At 39.1% G+C, this 18,357-nt stretch overlaps 1 protein-coding gene across 2 annotated transcripts in view; it reads left to right on the top strand.

Moving 5' to 3' along the window:
- The window catches only part of LOC144972629 (nuclear factor NF-kappa-B p105 subunit-like), a 105,805-nt gene that overhangs the window by 62,405 nt on the left and 25,043 nt on the right, over positions 1-18,357 (top strand). For both annotated transcript variants that reach the window (XM_078914084.1, XM_078914085.1), the window contains exons 9-11: positions 2,897-3,035; positions 12,870-13,088; positions 16,312-16,401. In XM_078914084.1, coding sequence (XP_078770210.1) covers positions 2,897-3,035; positions 12,870-13,088; positions 16,312-16,401 — 448 coding nt within the window. The remainder of the gene's footprint in view (positions 1-2,896; positions 3,036-12,869; positions 13,089-16,311; positions 16,402-18,357) is intronic.

An 18,357-nucleotide genomic window follows, 5' to 3' on the forward strand; every position in this document is an offset into this window, starting at 1 on the left:
TGATCACCTTGTTCGACTAGAGAGCTTCATTCGTGAGGCCTTTGCCAAAGGTGAGCACTTGGTAGCAATCTTCTTTGACCTTGAGAAGGCCTTTGACACAACTTGGAAATTCGGAATCCTCAAAGATCTGCACAATCTTGGTCTGCGAGGAAACCTTCCAATGTTTGTCAGAGCATTTTTAAACAATAGATCCTTTCAGGTCAAAGCAGGATCCACCTTTTCTGATCCATTTGATCAGGAAGAGGGAGTTCCACAGGGTAGCATTCTGTCTCCCATTCTGTTTGAGATTAAAATAAACTCAATAGTGAATGCAATGAGACAGAATGTTGACTGTTCCTTATATGTTGATGACTTTCTTGTATGCTATCGAAGTAAATCGAGTATGGACACCATTGAGAGACAGTTACAACTCCAACTAAACAAACTGTCGGAGTGGGCAAATCTCAATGGTTTCTCCTTCTCCCCATCAAAAACAGTAGCTGTCCACTTCTGCCGAAAACGCACCTGCATTAGACAGCCTGACCTTTATCTCAACAATTCCAGAATTGAGGTAAAGGACGAAGCCCGATTCCTGGGTTTGATCTTTGATAGGAAACTAAATTTCCTCGCCCACATCAAAGATCTCAGACTGCGATGCATGAAAGCAATGAGAATAATGAGAGTTCTGTCGAGCATGGAATGGGGTTCGGACACAAACACTCTTCTAAAGATATACCGAACCCTTATTCGATCAAAACTGGACTACGCATCTTTTGTATACGGCTCTGCAAAACCATCCTACTTAGGCATGCTGGACCCAATTCATCATCAGGGACTGCGCTTGGCACTCGGGGCTTTCCACACTTCTCCAGTGGCAAGCCTTTATGCTGAGGCAGATGAGCCACCTCTCCATCTCAGGAGGAAAAAACTGGCTCTCCAGTATGTTACTAAGGTCACATCGCTGCACGACAACCCAGCACACAAACATGTACACTACACGGATAGGACACTAGAAGAAAAATTTCGTAAGCACCCAAAAATGACACCACCATTAGGTTGCAGAATAAAAAAAGACATCGCAGACATGAACATCAGTCTAGATAGGATACATCCATACGTCCAGGCAAAGACACCACCATGGTCCATACATAGACCAAACATAAATTTGGACCTAACAAAACTGGAAAAATCACAAACAGACCCACATATTTACAAACAGACACTAAAAGCAATATTACAAACATACAAAAACCATACTCACATATTTACGGATGGTTCAAAGAGCGCAGATGCAGTAGGATGTGCCTATCACTCATCGGAAGGCACAGGATCACTTCGCCTGGATAGAAATGTTTCGATCTTTACAGCGGAATCGAGAGCAATCCTAAATGCTCTCCGTTTGGCTGAGAGATCGAATAAAAATAAATTCTTGATCTTGTCTGACTCGCTGTCCGTACTTAAGGGGATCTCAAATTTTTATTGCACCGATCCAAGACTCATAAGTATCTTGGAAGGTGCAAATAAATTATTTATTAAGAAAAAGAAAGTTTGTTTTCTCTGGGTACCTAGTCATGTGGGTATCCAGGGGAACGAAGAAGCGGATCGACTGGCAAAAGAGGCGGTGAGCCAAGAATTACAAGAGGGCAGTAAAATCCCACACGCGGATTTAAAGATCAATATAAAAAAACATGTCCGAAAGGAATGGGAACGATCCTGGAGTCGAGATGTACATAACAAATTAAAACAAATTAAAAGTGACCTCGGCCCCAGACCCAACTCGGGGCTAAAAAGAAGAGACGAGGTAAAAATAACGACTCCGGATCGGACATACTGCCCTCACTCACCGTTTCCTTCTGGAGAGGGATGAAAAACCCCTCTACAGAAGATGTAACTGTGACCTGACAGTTCAACACATTTTAATTGAATGTACAGAATTAGAACAGATAAGGTCACAACATTATGATAACAGAGACTTGAAGTCTCTGTTCCAGTCGGTCGATCCGCTTACAATTTTAAAGTATCTGCAGGAATGTGAACTCCTGCAGAAATTGTAAATAGATATTTTTACTTAACAAACATGTAACTATTATGATTTTATAAAGATTTTATAACAACAGTACACGTTTTGATCAGCTGTGGCCCCTCGGGGCCGATAAAAGATTGATGAAAGACAGAAACGGGCGCTTAAATGACCTAAATAGTGTCGAAAGCGCCGTTAAACACCTAAAAACAAAAACAAACAAAAAAAAGACCTGTGAATTGCTCACGGAGATCCGACAAAATAAAAATATTTTAAATTTCTTTCATGCACAACATGATGAATAAGTAACTCTTTACCCAGATAGCATAATTTTGTTATATTTCATTAATCCTTGGCAAAAAAATAATTCACAGTAACCTAAAACAATTGAATACGTACAGCAGCACTGAGACTGAATATGGTCAGATCGTGACTCTGGGTCAGAGTATTAAAAATGCGTTGTGACAGATTATTTAAAATTGTATTTTAAGCATTACTTAATATTAAGATTTACGTTTAAGAGACAATACATAATAATTCCATTATATTGTGATAGACTGAGATGACATTCTGGAGCAAGATTCTCAAGACCACATGAACTGAGCTGATTGAGATGGGCTGTAACTTTTATCAGTCGCCATCTTAAATAATCTATTGTCCTTAGAGACGTAAATCTTCCGGTGTAATAAATAATGAATAATAACTGAATATATAATTGAAATACTGTAAACTGTGTAAAAATTTAATATTCAATAAAATTCTGAACACTATACAATTTATATGTCTCTCAATTTTATACATTATACAATTTATATGTCTCTCAATTTTATAAAGTATGCAATATATATGTCTCTCAATTTATATACGGTATACAATTTATTCTCTCAAATTTCATAGTATGCTATAGTTTTCAAGACTCCAGCCTACTGGAATACAAACATAGAAAAGGCTGTGAATGTCCTTATTATGCTTCAGAGAAGGTCAGACAATGAAGTCAGTGAACCTATTGCCTTCACATACTTCCCTCAAAACCGAGGTAAGTTTTGATGTCATACATTTATTGTCAATACAACTTGTAATTGACAGTTATAGGCTTTCATTAGATAGAAACATTCCCATAAAAAAGACTTAAAGCCTTTTAGTGAGATACCTACCATATATATATCTTTGAATTATTTTATGTGGTGTTGCAATTTGGAATTGCTAAATTCTCAGGGGAGATAGCTCCATCCTTAAGTCATTTTTAAAAGGAAGCTGTGTCGAAAAGAGTATATTGTTGAAAGAGTATTTTGAAGAATGATTTTTATGGAGTCGTATCTGTCATTAGCTCTATATAAATTTTCAGCATTATTATTATTATTATTATTATTATTATAATTTGCAGTGTTTGCCAATTCAATGATTTCAATGCCTCTATCGCACATCTTGGTTAATGAGACATAGACCACAATTCGTGCCTCTCTTCATTGGATTTGTTCCAGTTTTCTGATGTTTTGCTAGTTTGGGTCCTGCATTGAACAGGAATACTCCAGGTTTAGTCTTGCATTTATTCTTTTACATTCTAGGGGCAATCGTGAAAGGCAAACGAGAAAGCCTAACATTTTGTTTGTTTTTGCAGCTATGTATTTTACACATAATCATCCTTACATCGCCCTAGATATGGAAAATGCTCTTTATGTATTCTAATTGCTGGTTGACCATTGTGAAGTCATCTGTAATTGGGCATTTTATATTTGTAATTGTCATGACAAAAACTTTTGACAGGGTGGAAATTCATTTGCCGTGCTTTGGTCCATTATTTCAATGAATTGAGATAATTTTGGATCTTTTCTGTGTAGTTTTTGTTTTTTATTATTATACAGAAGGGTTGACTGTCACCTACAAATAAGTTTAATATTTTGTTAGGAGAGAGATATCTTTCCATGTCATTTATGAATATCAAGAAACACAGTGGCCATAGTTTAGTTTCCCGTGGAACACCTGACAAAATGTTGCATTGCTCACTGGGCACACAGTCAGTCTTTGAACTAACTGAGAGGTATTGTTGTTTTGTTGTTTGCTCTTTTTCGTGAGAGCCGTCTTTGTTCTGCACTTCAATTTGTTCCAGTTTATAAAGTAAAAGAGTTAATGACATCTTAACAGCCTCAGTAGGCTTGAAATTCGTCTCTCTCCACATTTTACCTAGATAGACCAAGATTCAATTTATAGCAAGCTTGTTCATAGGCAAATCAGATGAAGGCTGTTCCTCAAACAGTTGAATTCAAATCGTCAATTGCCAAGGACCGTGTCAGTTCATCAACTACTGTATCAGTTCATCAACTACGCATGTGTACTTTTAACTGACACAGAGTACCTTTAGTGTCATGAAGTGATGTATTGCCACAGAGTGATGTTATGTATTAATATTAATTGATACTCTCTTTACTCTTCTTTCTCTCTCTGTGTCATTTTCTCTTTTTTTCTCTATCACACACACTCTCTCTCTGTCATTTTCTCTTTTCCCTCTCTGCCATTTTTTCCTCTGTGTATGTATTTCTCTGTCATTTCCTCTCTCTCTCTCTCTCTCTCTCTCTCTCTCTCTCTCTCTCTCTCTCTCTCTCTCTTTTTGTTACGGACCTTGCCAGTTGGTACATCATCAACTATTTACTATTAACTGCCACGGATTTATCTTGTTGCACAAATGTTTTACGTTAATTATTCCGTATTAAGACGATGTGCAGTATATTTCCTTTAAAATAAAGGAAATCTTACTTTTCTGTTTTAATCTAGGACATCTTGGCAGGGATTTACCACTTTGTCGCCCCGTGTGGTCTCCGGGGTCCCTCAACTGAGAGGGAAAAGAATTGAGCCACCGTAAGCTCATGCGTGTCGTAGAAGGCGACTAAAAGAGCCATTCTGGTTTGGTGGTAACCAACGAAAAACCACCCGACTGGTGAGAGAAAAATGGAGAGACACAGTGGCTCCACAGACCCCCACACCCCAGCCCTTTTTATGAGAATGGCTTCATTCACCCATTTTGCTATTTTTCTTGTCCTGGCAATCATCCCCAAACTTTTTCTCCCCCAAATCCCAAGAACGTAGTATATAAAAGATGTTTGAGGAATGACGGTTTCAGTTTAAAGAGAGCAAGGGAAGGCGATGGCATAGCACAAATCCCACCCCCTTTTACCATATTTGAGCTATGATTTCCATTCCATACCCCATTTCCCCAATGATTCCAAATTTCCCTTCCTTATCAAAATTGAGTTGCCAGGACAGAGAGAGAGAAAGAACGGAGGAAAACAAGCCTTCTTAACTGTCTTCTATCCCCCAGTATCTCTATACCCTGTACCGTTGAAATAGGTTCAACGAGGAGATATTCCTTTCCAAATCCTGCACAGCAGGCACCTTTCTGCTGAGGGTGCGCAGTTCCGAGAGGACCCCGATAAGGAGGAGCTATTGATCCTGGAGGCTGAGGGGGGTTCACCTTGCGAGGTGTTTCTACCCCAACACTCCTCTTTGGCTTGACGCTTCTCTAAAGACGGGTGGGTAGCCTACCTTGTAGATGGCCCGAGCTACCCAACGCAGAGATGCCAAATCTATTTTTTGGCACTCCCCTCCATTTAGGCAAAGAGATTGGAAGGACTAGATTTAAAACCATATCTAGTTCCTGTCCCCCATGAAATTTCTTTTTAATCATGGTTTGTCATCTCTGAATCAGCAGTCAGTCTTTGTGCAACGCAAAGATTAGGGTCAATCCGAGAGAAAGGCCTGGAGACGGGACGTCCCCAACTCCACCCCTCGAGTCCTTTTTTTTTTTTTTTCCCAAGGACCATGAAAGGACAAGAGGAGGCCAGACTTGAGGAGTATAGCTTCGGTGAGTGCCTTACCCCCCAAGTGTGGGACTGAGCCGTGCTAGTGGGCACAATATAGCCGGGTTGAATAAAAACTTATAAATATCATGGCCAAAAACAATAAAAACTCTCCCTTAAAGCCCCACCCCAGACAGGTAAAAAAAGAAAGATAACTGCCCCGATGACTCTTGATGACTTACCAGGAATGGCAACCCCAAAATTCTCGCCGTTCCTGGTAATTCAACCGAATGAGGAAAACATAAAACTGAACACTTTGAGTATCTTCACCATCAGCAAGGCACTCAAAGCAAATGGCGCCGGTACACCAAAGGCAGTGAACAGGAACAACTCTGGCACTTTAATGATACAAGTGCAGGGTCGACAAGAGAGTGAGAACCTCTTGAAATGTACCAGATTCTCTGACATCCCAGTCACCGTTGAGGCTCACAGGAGCCTCAATAGGTCAAAAGGTGTCATAAGAAACAGAGATCTGGTAGGCTGTTCGGAGCAGGAGATGGTTGAGGAACTGGAGGGTGTTGTCGAAGCTCGGCGGGTTAGCATCCGCCGCGGCGACAGCACAATCCAGACCAACACCTGGATCCTGACTTTTGACAGCCCGAGACCCCCGTCGAGAATAAGAATTGAATACCTCGACTTGGAGGTTCGGCCTTACGTCCCGAACCCCATGAGATGTTTTAACTGCCACCGGTACGGCCATACGAAAACAAACTGCCGCCGTAAAGCTACATGCCCCCGCTGCGGCAAAGAAGACCACAATGAGGAAAACTGCAAAGTGGACCCTTGTTGTCTGAACTGCCAAGGCAAGCATGCAGCACATTCGAAAGATTGTCCTAAGTGGCAAGAAGAAAAGGCAATCTTGACATACAGAGCCACTTACGGCGGTACGTTTGCTCAGGCAAAAGCAATGATCTGCCCCCCTCGGCAGGTCGCTGCTTCTGCCAAGAGTTATGCAGAAGTTGCCAGGGCTGCTGGTAATAACCAAAACAGCCATGGCAAAATCGCACAGACTAGAAAAGACAGTCCTCAAAAGAAAAAGCCATCAAGACCTAAAAACAAGGTCGCAAATGTGTCAAAAAATCTTTTTGACACATTGGAGGTTCAAGATGTGGAACCTGCAGCCCCCTCCACATCCACCTCCAAGGCGACCTCCACCCCCCCTCCTTCCCCAAACAAAAAAATTCTCCCCCTCATGGGCGTGGATGTTGGACCCACCCCCCATCTCCATTCCCGTGAGCCCTCTCTATCCCCCCAAAAACAAAACTCCACCCCTTCCCAGAATATGGAGCCACCAACACCAGTCGGGGGATCCACAAATCCCCCTGAGGGGCCTCAAAGCCCCAAAAAATCTAAGAACCCAGAGGGACCTAAAAATCCCAAGGGTTCAAAAAAACTCAGCCCTAAAAAAACCGAGAGGCCCTCCACAGGGCCTCCTTCTCCTATGGAAGTCTCTCCTCCTAGGAGAATAAAAGTAAAAGGGTTGAAGGCAGGCATACTGCCTAACCTCCCCACAAAAAATTAGGATACCTAGTCAGACAAGATTAATTTCCTGGAACATCAGAGGGATCAGATCAAATAGAACAGAATTGGACCTCCTCCTCCAGAGGAATCCTGATGTAGTCTGTCTGCAGGAAACAAAATTACCAGCAGACGACTACACAGTAAAAGGATATACGGCCAATCATCTGATTCACTCTGATGGCCAGATAGCGTGTGGGGAGTTTCGATTCTCACGAAGAAGAGCACCCCCCACCGCTTGATACCAATGAAAACAAATCTACAGGCAATAGCAGTGAGAGTGACATTGCACAGACCAATCACCATCTGCTCTGTGTACATCCCACCAGATCATCGCCTCCAGTCTGCCGAGCTAGAGGGAGCTCTAAACCAACTCCCCCTCCCTATGTGATAATGGGAGATTTCAATGCTCACAGTCCTCTCTGGGGAAACACAGACACAAACCAGAGGGGAAAGGCAGTGGAGGCTTTCATAATGAAAATGGATGTATACTTGGCAAACGGTCTCGAGGCAACACGGGTAAATATTCACAATCTTACCACGTCTGCCATCGATCTCACTTTCTGTGATCCTACATTAGCTCCAGATCTCTCCTGGACTGTGATCGATGACGATCACGGTTCTGACCATTTTCCAGTCTGCCTCGACATCACCCCGACTTCAAGGGCCCCACAGCCCAAACGTTGGAGTGTACGGCGAGCAGATTGGGAAACTTTCTCACAGGAGTGTCACAGACTCCTTACGACAGAGGTGGACAGCTATGACAAATTCAAAAATATTTTAACAAATATCTGCAGCTCGACAATACCAACAACCTCTGGTAGACCGAGAAAACACAATCCCTGGTTTTCAGAGGAATGTCGAGCGGCCCTACGGGAGAAGAAAAAAGCATACAGGAAAGCGATGAGATTCCCAATCCCTGAGAATTTCGCAACATTTAGGAAACTACGAGCAAAGTGTAGGAAGATCTTCCGAGAAAACAAACGGAGATCCTTCCAAAACTTTGTCTCAAAAATAAATAGCCAGACACCCCTGAATAGGGTGTGGAAGATGTTACGGAAACTGAAGGGATCCGATAGTGATTCACTAAATCACTTGACACGTCCCGATGGATCCGTGGCTGAAACAGAACAAGAAATTGCCAACACTCTGGCCGAGAGGCTGGCGCACAACTCCTCGTCTGCACACCACACACCACAATTTCTGCGCCATAAACAAAACGCAGAAAACACACCAATAAACTTTACATCTACAAACACTGAAGACTACAACAAACCATTTACACTTGAGGAGTTGGGTGCCTGCCTCCGTGACACAAATGTCACAGCACCGGGTCCTGACAACATCAGTTATGAAATACTCCGACATCTTCCACAAGATAGTCTGGTTGTCCTTTTGAATATCTATAACAAGATATGGACAACACAGACTTTTCCACCTAGTTGGAATCTGGCCACCGTGATTCCAATCCCAAAACCTGGGAAAGACCATTCGGACGCTTCAAACTACCGACCAATCTCCCTCACCAGCTGCCTATGCAAGCTGATGGAGAAAATGGTCAACAAGCGTCTGATGTTCTACTTGGAACACAACAACTCCCTCTCCGACCTCCAATGTGGCTTTCGAAAGAACAGATCAACTGTTGATCACCTTGTTCGACTAGAGAGCTTCATTCGTGAGGCCTTTGCCAAAGGTGAGCACTTGGTACCAATCTTATTTGACCTTGAGAAGGCCTTTGACACAACTTGGAAATTCGGAATCCTCAAAGATCTGCACAAACTTGGTCTACGAGGAAACCTTCCAATGTTTGTCAGAGCATTTTTAAACAACAGATCCTTTCAGGTCAAAGCAGGATCCACCTTTTCTGATTAAAACAAATTAAAAGTGACCTCGGCCCCAGACCCAACTCGGGGCTAAAAAGAAGAGACGAGGTAAAAATAACTCGACTCCGGATCGGACATACTGCCCTCACTCACCGTTTCCTTCTGGAGAGGGATGAAAAACCCCTCTGCAGAACATGTAACTGTGACCTGACAGTTCAACACATTTTAATTGAATGTACAGAATTAGAACAGATAAGGTCACAACACTATGATAACAGAGACTTGAAGTCTCTGTTCCAGTCGGTCGATCCGCTTTCAATTTTAAAGTATCTGCAGGAATGTGAACTCCTGCAGAAATTGTAAATAGATATTTTTACTTAACAAACATGTAACTATTATGATTTTATAAAGATTTTATTACAACAGTACACGTTTTGATCAGCTGTGGCCCCTCGGGGCCGATAAAAGATTGATGAAAGACAGAAACGGGCGCTTAAATGACCTAAATAGTGTCGAAAGCGCCGTTAAACACCTAAAAACAAACAAAACAATACCACTTTGTCTTTCTGTTTTTTTCCCCCCACTGAATCCGAAATCAACAGTAATTTTTGTTTGATATTATTTTAACTCATCTTGGAATTCGTGAAAAGACAGAAAAATTAAAAACAAATGCCAACAAGTGTTGACTTGATCCATTCCACAACGATTGACAAGGAATGAGTGAAAGTGAATGGCGAATGGAAGAAAAGAAAGTGACAGAGTTCGAGATTCGCAAATCGAGGCTCGACTGAAATCACCACATGCAGCTGATTGAGGCCTGACTGAAATCACCACATGCGGCTGAAGAGTTCCAATTTGACTCCTTGGCAATTGATAAACCGTCAACTACCAAGGACTCACTCCTTGGCAATTGACACTTCCTTTTTCTTTTTATCAGCTATCATGTCAGAATGTCTTACCAGCCAGTAAAATTTGTGAAAATGTGTTTATGATCATTTGCGTGGCTTACAGGCTATAGCATGATTGGCCATAGTTACAAAGGAACTGTGTCATTAAACATCACAAGCCACTTGAATAAGGGTCTTTCATAGCCACAGATATCATAAATGCATCTAAAAACAGATCCCTAACTACAGTCTCAGCCAAAACTAGTGTATATTTAAAATTTACATACAGACACCTGGAGTAGGAAACAGCCAAAGACTTAGATGGATCACCTAGAACGATAGACACAGCGGAGGATGTTATACGATTCAGTTTGTTATTGACTTCAGCCAGGAGAAGCATATTTGTGGAGGATACCAAACGGAAGTGGTTTATTCACATTCAATACTCTTCAACAGTCGTAACGTCACTTCCTTCCTAATGACGCATGGTAACTTAGTAACACTGGCTCTAAACTATCGGAACAATGGTGGACGCCCGTATGAAATATTTATCCGGCGAGCATAAAGGGTATCCAGAGGAAAACAAACCCATAAATTTGAGCATGTTTTGACTTTTACACATTCTGATCACAAGGCATATGCAAAGTTCTAGCCAGCATGAAGAATAAAAAGTAAAGATTTTCTTTGTTTAGAACCAAGATGGCCGCCATTGCCAACGGCGTGACATCAGACTATTGAATCGTATTGACAAGGGCACAACTTATAAATTACAAGGGGCATAACTCATTATAACTTACAACAAGATAACCCAGTATAAGTTATCTTTCCTCATCCTAATATATTACTGTCGTGATGGTGAAGATAATGAAGATGGCTATGCTGATGAGATAATGACAATAGTGGTGATTGCTTGAATGGTCTTGATAATATGATGATGTTAGTGAAGATGACGGTAGTGGTGATGGTGACGATGATGACAGTGGTGAAAGTAGTGGTGTAATGATCATGTTACTGATGATGATAATGGTAGTGGTAATAGGTGATGATGGTGATGTTAGTAATGATGATAATTGTGGAGGTAATTAAGGTGGTGGTAATGGCGAAGACGATGATGATGATAATGATGATGATGATGACGATGTGTGATGAAAGTGATGATGATGGTCGTGGACTTATGTTTTGAAAATATTTTAAATCCCATGTGCATAAGTCAGATCCACACAAACTCAGGCACATTTAACTGGAGGATTCCCTGTAATGATGATAGGTAATTCACTGTAATAAATGCTGCAGCTATAACCCATTACCAATGATACTCACACACTTGCAGAGCCTGACTTAGCCATTCGCTTCAATTGATCATATTGTTAAATTTTGGCATTTACTCAAAGTTTAACATTGCAGTGTCATTTCTATAGATTTAATTACCGTGGCATGTATGATACCATTTGAAAGATCCAACTTTCCTCCATAATACACACATTCTACTTTTTTCCAACTTTAATACCTGTGCTCAGTTGCATAAATTTTGGTGACACCATATTTTTATAACGTCAGCCTAGACAGGTTTGCACTAAATGTCGAAAGTGACACAAGGCCTGTGGTGTCCTTTGGATGAATAGATGTTGGGTAGGGATTGGAAAAAAAAAAATAGAAAATCAATTAATAACTCTCTCTCTATCTGTCTCTCTCTCTCTCTCTCTCTCTCTCTCTTTCTCTCTCTCTCTCTTTCTCTCTCTCTCTCTCTCTCTCTCTCTCTCTCTCTCTCTCTCTCTCTCTCTCTCTCTCTCTCTCTCTCTCTCTCTCTCTCTCTCTTTCTCTCTCTCTCTCCCCCCATTTTTCTCTCTCAACACTCTTCTATTTTCATGTTATGTTTTTAGAAGTCATCTTGTCATAGAAAGATAAAATATTACAATAAGCAAGGGTGATGATCGACTCGGAAAGCAATTGCTCAAATTATTTTTAATTTACTATTTTTCCTTTGTTTAGATAGACTATGTTTTGCAAGTTGTTAGACATTCATGAGTCTAATTTATAAACTGTATAACCACTAGGTTGAAGTAACATTGCCTTTGGGCCAAAAATTTATCATCTCTTGCTGTAGTTAGCAGTATGATTAATATAATGTTTTCAAAATTTTGTTATGCATGTAAAGAAGAATGTTGTTAAAATGTGTACAGTGAGTTTCACATTTTATTTATTAGCGATTTTAGTCAGTTTAAGCATGTTTAATCAGAGGAAACCACCAAGTTTATATATACCATTTTCTTTTTGAACCTTGTATGTATGAGTTGCATTGTACATTAGTACGGCACCTATAAGGTGCTATGCTACATCAGCATAAAGATGTCACGGTCACAGGGAATCCTTATATCGGGACCAAGCACGTCTGTTCCTTCAAGAAGGTAATAAAAGTTCGACGCAGGAGGCGCTCTGCGTCCATGGGTAAGATATGCCCCGCAAAGCGGAGCCTGCGTTTCATTAATGTAGCTACCTGGTAGAATTCGGGGCGTTTTGCTGTTTCACTGTAGTCGTCGCCCGTAATGATGGAAAGGCATCAGCTGTTATTCTTAGTTTTAGTTACACCCTCTGTAAGTCGCCTAGCCTCGCAACCATGTGTGAAGATAGAGTAGACACTAGAGGCATACAACCTGATTTTCTTTCCGCGGGACAGACAGTGATCGGACCACATATGGGATAGAAAGTTGAATGTTGTTTGTGCTATTGACATTTGAACCTTGCAATTATTGTCATCGATAATCAGATATGAATTTTTAAAATATGATTTCAGATAAAGACAATATAGCAAGCAAAAAAAGAAAAAGAATTCCCTTAGACGGCTACGACTTTGGTGATGGTGGAGGAGGAGGATTTGGAGGAGGAGGAGCCGGTTTTGGTGGTGATAGTGGCCATGACATGGATGATAATAGTAATGGAGGAGGAGGTGGTGGGGGAATAAGAGGAGGCAATCAGCAGCTGTCTAGTCAGTTTATCATCATGAACAATGGAGGTAAGAATCTACATTGCATGATATGTATATGTGACCTAGTGCCTAAATCTTGTATGAAATTTGAGAAGAAGAATAAACGGAAGAAAAAGAGTTTTATTTTGTCCTCTAATTTACCAATTCCAATCTTTTCTTATCTTAATTTTTTTTTCTGAAGAATGTATTTATTCTTTTTTTTTTTCAGATCAGATACTTGTAGCTTATTGTTTTCGATTTCTTCTTTTTCAAACAAGTTTGTAACTTACTTAGGCCTTTCACTCTGACTGGGGCATAGGCCATCTCAGTTTCTTTCCATGTGAAGCCCTCCCTTTCCAAATCCTCCATTAATGCCATCCTCCAGCCGCCTTCTTTTTCTCTTTTCATGCAGGTTCCATATGAGAGCCTGCCTATTCATATTTGTTGCAATCTTTCTCAGGGTGTGGTCTTGCCATTTTCATCTCTTCCTCTTAATTTCCACCTTTATTTCCTCTTGGGCTATAATTTCCCATAGATCTGCATTTCTAATTTTGTGGTATTCTTCTCATACAGTTGTTGTTGAAGGTCTGTACTTTCTGGCTTATGTTCTTATTCAAGCGCCATGTTTCTGATGTAATACTAGTCTTACATTGGTACTAAAAATATTAAGTTATTCTTTTCCTTCATTTTTCTTAGTAGACCAGAATATTTTCAACACAATTAAGGCTGCTCTTGGCCGGTGGTTGGATGGGAGCATCACCCTTGAATCATATACCTATGATGTTCGCATGGGTGTACGATCCGATAGTGATGTCGTTTCTTCTTCTCTTTACTAGCCTATCCTGCTTCTTTGGTTTGTGATTGTATTTTTGACAGGGGATATTTTTTTTTCTGTAAATCTTCTGCCTGTTTGTTCTTGGTTATTTATAATTTAGCTTATGATATCTTTAGGTTATGATTTTGATTTACATTTGTACTATTTTTGTTAGATTGCTTGTTTTTTTGTTTCAGCGGTCTCTCATATAACCTCAATTGTGTTGGAAGAGACCTAAAGCAACAAACAAACAAAAAAAAAAATAAAAAAAGGCTGCTCTTGCTGTACCTATGTTAGCTATAACATCTCTCTTGGTCCCTTTTTATCAACTATGCTAACAAGACATGTGAAGGACTGCCTTCAGTCATTATTTTCTCAGAAATAGTTGCATTTATTTTCATTAATTTAGTTTTTGTGGTGTTGATATTTAATCCTGTGCTGCATTAGAAATTTTGTAGTCTTTAACTTTTGTTTCACATTTGTTTAGAATTGTTTGTTAGATGTGCAAGGTCATTTGCAAAGTCAAGGTTATCTAGCTGTGTAAAGAGACTCCACTGAATTCCATTTTTATTTTTGGCTGCTGGATTTCATGATCCAGTCTATCGCTATCAAAAAGAGCATTGGTGAAAGAAGGCATCCTTGTATTATTCCAGTCTTGACTTCAAAACTGTCAGATAACTGCCCTCTGTGAAGAATACTGCATGCCAATGCTATACCTTTATGTTTGTTTTTAATTATTATGGTGATTTTGCCAAAGCCTTTTTTGGAGCTTTCATAGTTCCTCTATTGAATCCCATTATAAATTAAATTAAATTTATGTAGTGTGGTGAATTCTATTCGAAAGATTGCTCTATCTTGATTCTTATGATTGCAATTTGGTCCACACAGATGACTTGTTCTTCTGAAAGTCTACCTGCTGATCTCTTAATTTGGGGTCTTATGCAGTAATCATTCTCTCCAATAAAATGCTATTTAATACTTTTCCTGGGATTTATAAAAATGATAATATGATGCGTCTGAAATTGTTACAGCTGGTTAGATCACTTATTAATGTTTTGTTTTGTTTCGTGCATTTTTACAATAATTCGTTCTGTCGAGTCCTTTGAAATTTCATTCTCTTCCCATATTTTAGTGAATGCTTCATGAGGCATTTCGACTGAAGTATCAATATCTGCTTTTAAATTCCTCAGCAGTTATGTTGTCTGGTCCTGGTGCTTTTCCGTCCTTAAATGACCATAGTACTTTTCTAATCTCTGAATTTGTTGGGGTTTTTTACACTGAACGGTCAACACAAAGTTTGTTTTATGTATTTATAAAGTTTCCATTACATTATATTTGTCATCGTGTGTCAGTCCCCGGAATTAGGCAAAGTGAAACGGAATTAGGCAAAGTGAAACATTTTTTGTGTTGTATATTCAATTTTATTGAGCCAAAAGTACATTTGTATTTGATGGATTCGGTCCCAAACTATTTAAGAATACTCTATTTAGGCAAAGATTACCTTTCAACCAATAACACATCATGTATGTAAATATTTGTTAAAATGCATTATTTTGACATGTGACAATACCATTCATGTCTATTTGACCATTGTCAATAGTTTTTTAAAAATCTACTGCATAGTTGGGTTTTGCTGAGTTGATTGGTTTGTGACAGAAGCCTTTGATTTACAATCTATTCTACTACTTCAAATAACAACGGTTGAACTGAAGTTACTTCTGCATATAATGCACAATGGTCTAATTGCAGTACTACAGTAAAAATCAACTTTCCAATTGCAGTGCTGTTGTAAATGAGAAAACAATTTTCTAATTCTCTATCTCTCACTGTTCCTATTTCACTCTCTCTCTCTCCCTTTACAAATTAGATCATGAATATCTGATACATAATTTTTGCCATCCAATGCTATATAATATGTTTCTGTGCAGCTATATGGTCACTCGCTATTGGATTGGAAGGTCCTGGATTCGAACCTCACTCTGCTACTCACATTTTCTCACCGTACTTGGGTGTAAAATGAGTACCTGACCATTAACAGTGTTGTTTCTTTTGGAAAAAATTGTAATATCGTCTAACAGGTGTCATGTCTCGTTCTTTATGCTACATGCTGCTGTTGGTCAGGGAACCTTTGTAAAGCACTTTGAGCACATTTAGTGGATATAGCGCTGTATAAAAGCTCAAGTTTATTACTACTTCAGTCACTTGACTGTTTTTGTTATACTTATAATAATCAGAAAGGTTCATGAGATTCATTCCTATTACTTTTCATCCATGTCATGACTGCTGATATCCTCGTTCACTCTCAATCACTGTTCCATAAATGCTCTCTCTCCATTTTTCTCACAATTTCTCTAACACTTTCTTCCTCTCCCCCATCTCCACATTGCCCTCCTCACATGCATTCAGCATCTAAAGGATGTTCTAATTATGAAGGTATGTCCAATTATCATCCCACAGATATCAGTCAGCAAAGGAATATTCTTCCAAATTCCACTCCAATGGAAAGCACTCAACCATTTAATTTACTTCCTCGACCAGTTGAAGAGAGTGAGATATATTTAAAATATATTATAAGTTCTGTTTTTGTTTCAAAACATTTAATCAATTTTGTATCCTTTAAAAAAGCATAATCAAAAGACTGGTGAAACTAATGCATTTCCCATAGTTTATTTGTAAAAGAGGATCAGATAAGTAATACCTTTGCAGACACTTGACAAAACAAATCAAGTTTAAATCCATGATTTTTTCAGGCCCCTCTTGATTAGGTTGTTGGGTCTTTAAAAGATCTGTCAGAAAGTATAATAGAGTTGTGCTAATAAATCAGGTTTGCTGTGACATAGGGGAAGGTATTGCTTGATGAAGGAAATGAGAACAGCTTGTAGATATATTCTTGACAAACAGTATGAAATTGCAAGTGCCATCAGATATTGGAATTGTCTTTATTTCTCTTATATTCTGATACATTCAAAGGATGATTAGGGATACGCTTTGAGTAGTGGACAAACTTTCAAAGTATAATCAAGCCCATCTATTTTATGCTAATCTGAAGCATTCCCAAATTAATTACATTTTGTGGTCATTTAGTTTTAACATCATGATTCTCTGCTCAAATTTAATACATGAATAACAAAATAAATATTATGAACGATTTGATAATATTTTTCTCTTAAGTAAAAAGTGAAATAAAAAGTCAGTCGATGGTTGTTGTTAGTTGAAAAGTCAATAGGCCATGCAACATCGTGAAGGCACGTACTGTATTTCCATTCCTGTCATCTGTCTCTTATTTTTCTTTTCTTTTCTTTTTTTTAACCCTCTTCGTAAGTCGGGGGTAACTTTGTTTCCCCGGGCCTTGATGTTTTTTTTATTTTAAGAAAACCTATAATTCAAATTTTTCTCCGAAATTGTCAGTAATTCTCAAAAATTCACTTTTACAAAGGTTTCTGCTCAAATGGTTACAAAAAAATTCATAATATAGTGACCATTGGCAATTTCACAACATGTCACTTTTTTTACAAATGGGGGTAACTTTATGCCCCCACTTTCCAAAGAGAAAAAACCCCCACATATACTGATTCGTACGTCGGGGGGTAACTTAGTTACCCCATTGTGGAATCGTTATTATTGAGTACCTAATACCTGCAATGTGAGAAGTTTATGCATTCCTGTTTGCTGCTATGTGAATATAAGGCTTGAAAAAATTATAAGTACAATATAGCTTATTCGCTGATAGCGAATACAGTCCATTCTGGATAATCGCAACACCTTGGGATCAGTGAAAATGTTATGATTAACTGAAGTTGCAATTAACCGAAATTGAGTTTCCTGTCCACTATCGCAACATTTTACACATAAATGGCAAACTAAAATCAGTTATTGAAAAATTGTTCTTAGTCCACTGCAGACTGAGCAATTTGAGTGAAACAAAAACCATATGGCAGCCCTGTATAAATTTTGACAAGCAAAAGCAGCTTTGATGCAAGCCGGCATCTTATTCAGATTTGATTAACTTTCACTCTTTTGTTCTCAACATTTGTAATAGTTAAAGAGATTAGCCATGATGAGAGACAATAAGTTCTCACCAAACATATTGGTCTCAAAGCATAGTTGTCAATCCCAAAAAAAAAGGATATCGCTGTCTCTCCTTACAACTGTCATTGTTGTCTGTTGTCTATACTATGCCCAGCCCCCTCACCTCCTATCTTATGGTGACAAATGACCTCACAAATCCACGCTACAAAAAAAAAAAGTTTACATAAATAGGCGATGGATGTAGTTTAAAGCTATGATGACAGAGCTATAAATAGAAATTAAAGTACTTTGAAAAGAGATGAATGGTCTTAATAATATTATCATAATATTATCACATCATGACGTAAACCTAGACTTTTGTGTCATCATAGGTTTTGCAGTTTAAAGTTATGTAAGCGAACCCAGTATTTTACTGAAGATCAAACTAATGAAATGAATGAGATTCAGATTTGGAAAAAAATACTGTGAAAGACA

The sequence above is a fragment of the Berghia stephanieae genome, chromosome 5 (assembly GCF_034508935.2).
Source record: "Berghia stephanieae isolate SIO BIC M18660-M18661 chromosome 5, UCSD_Bste_1.3, whole genome shotgun sequence".
Taxonomy (NCBI): domain Eukaryota; kingdom Metazoa; phylum Mollusca; class Gastropoda; order Nudibranchia; family Aeolidiidae; genus Berghia; species Berghia stephanieae.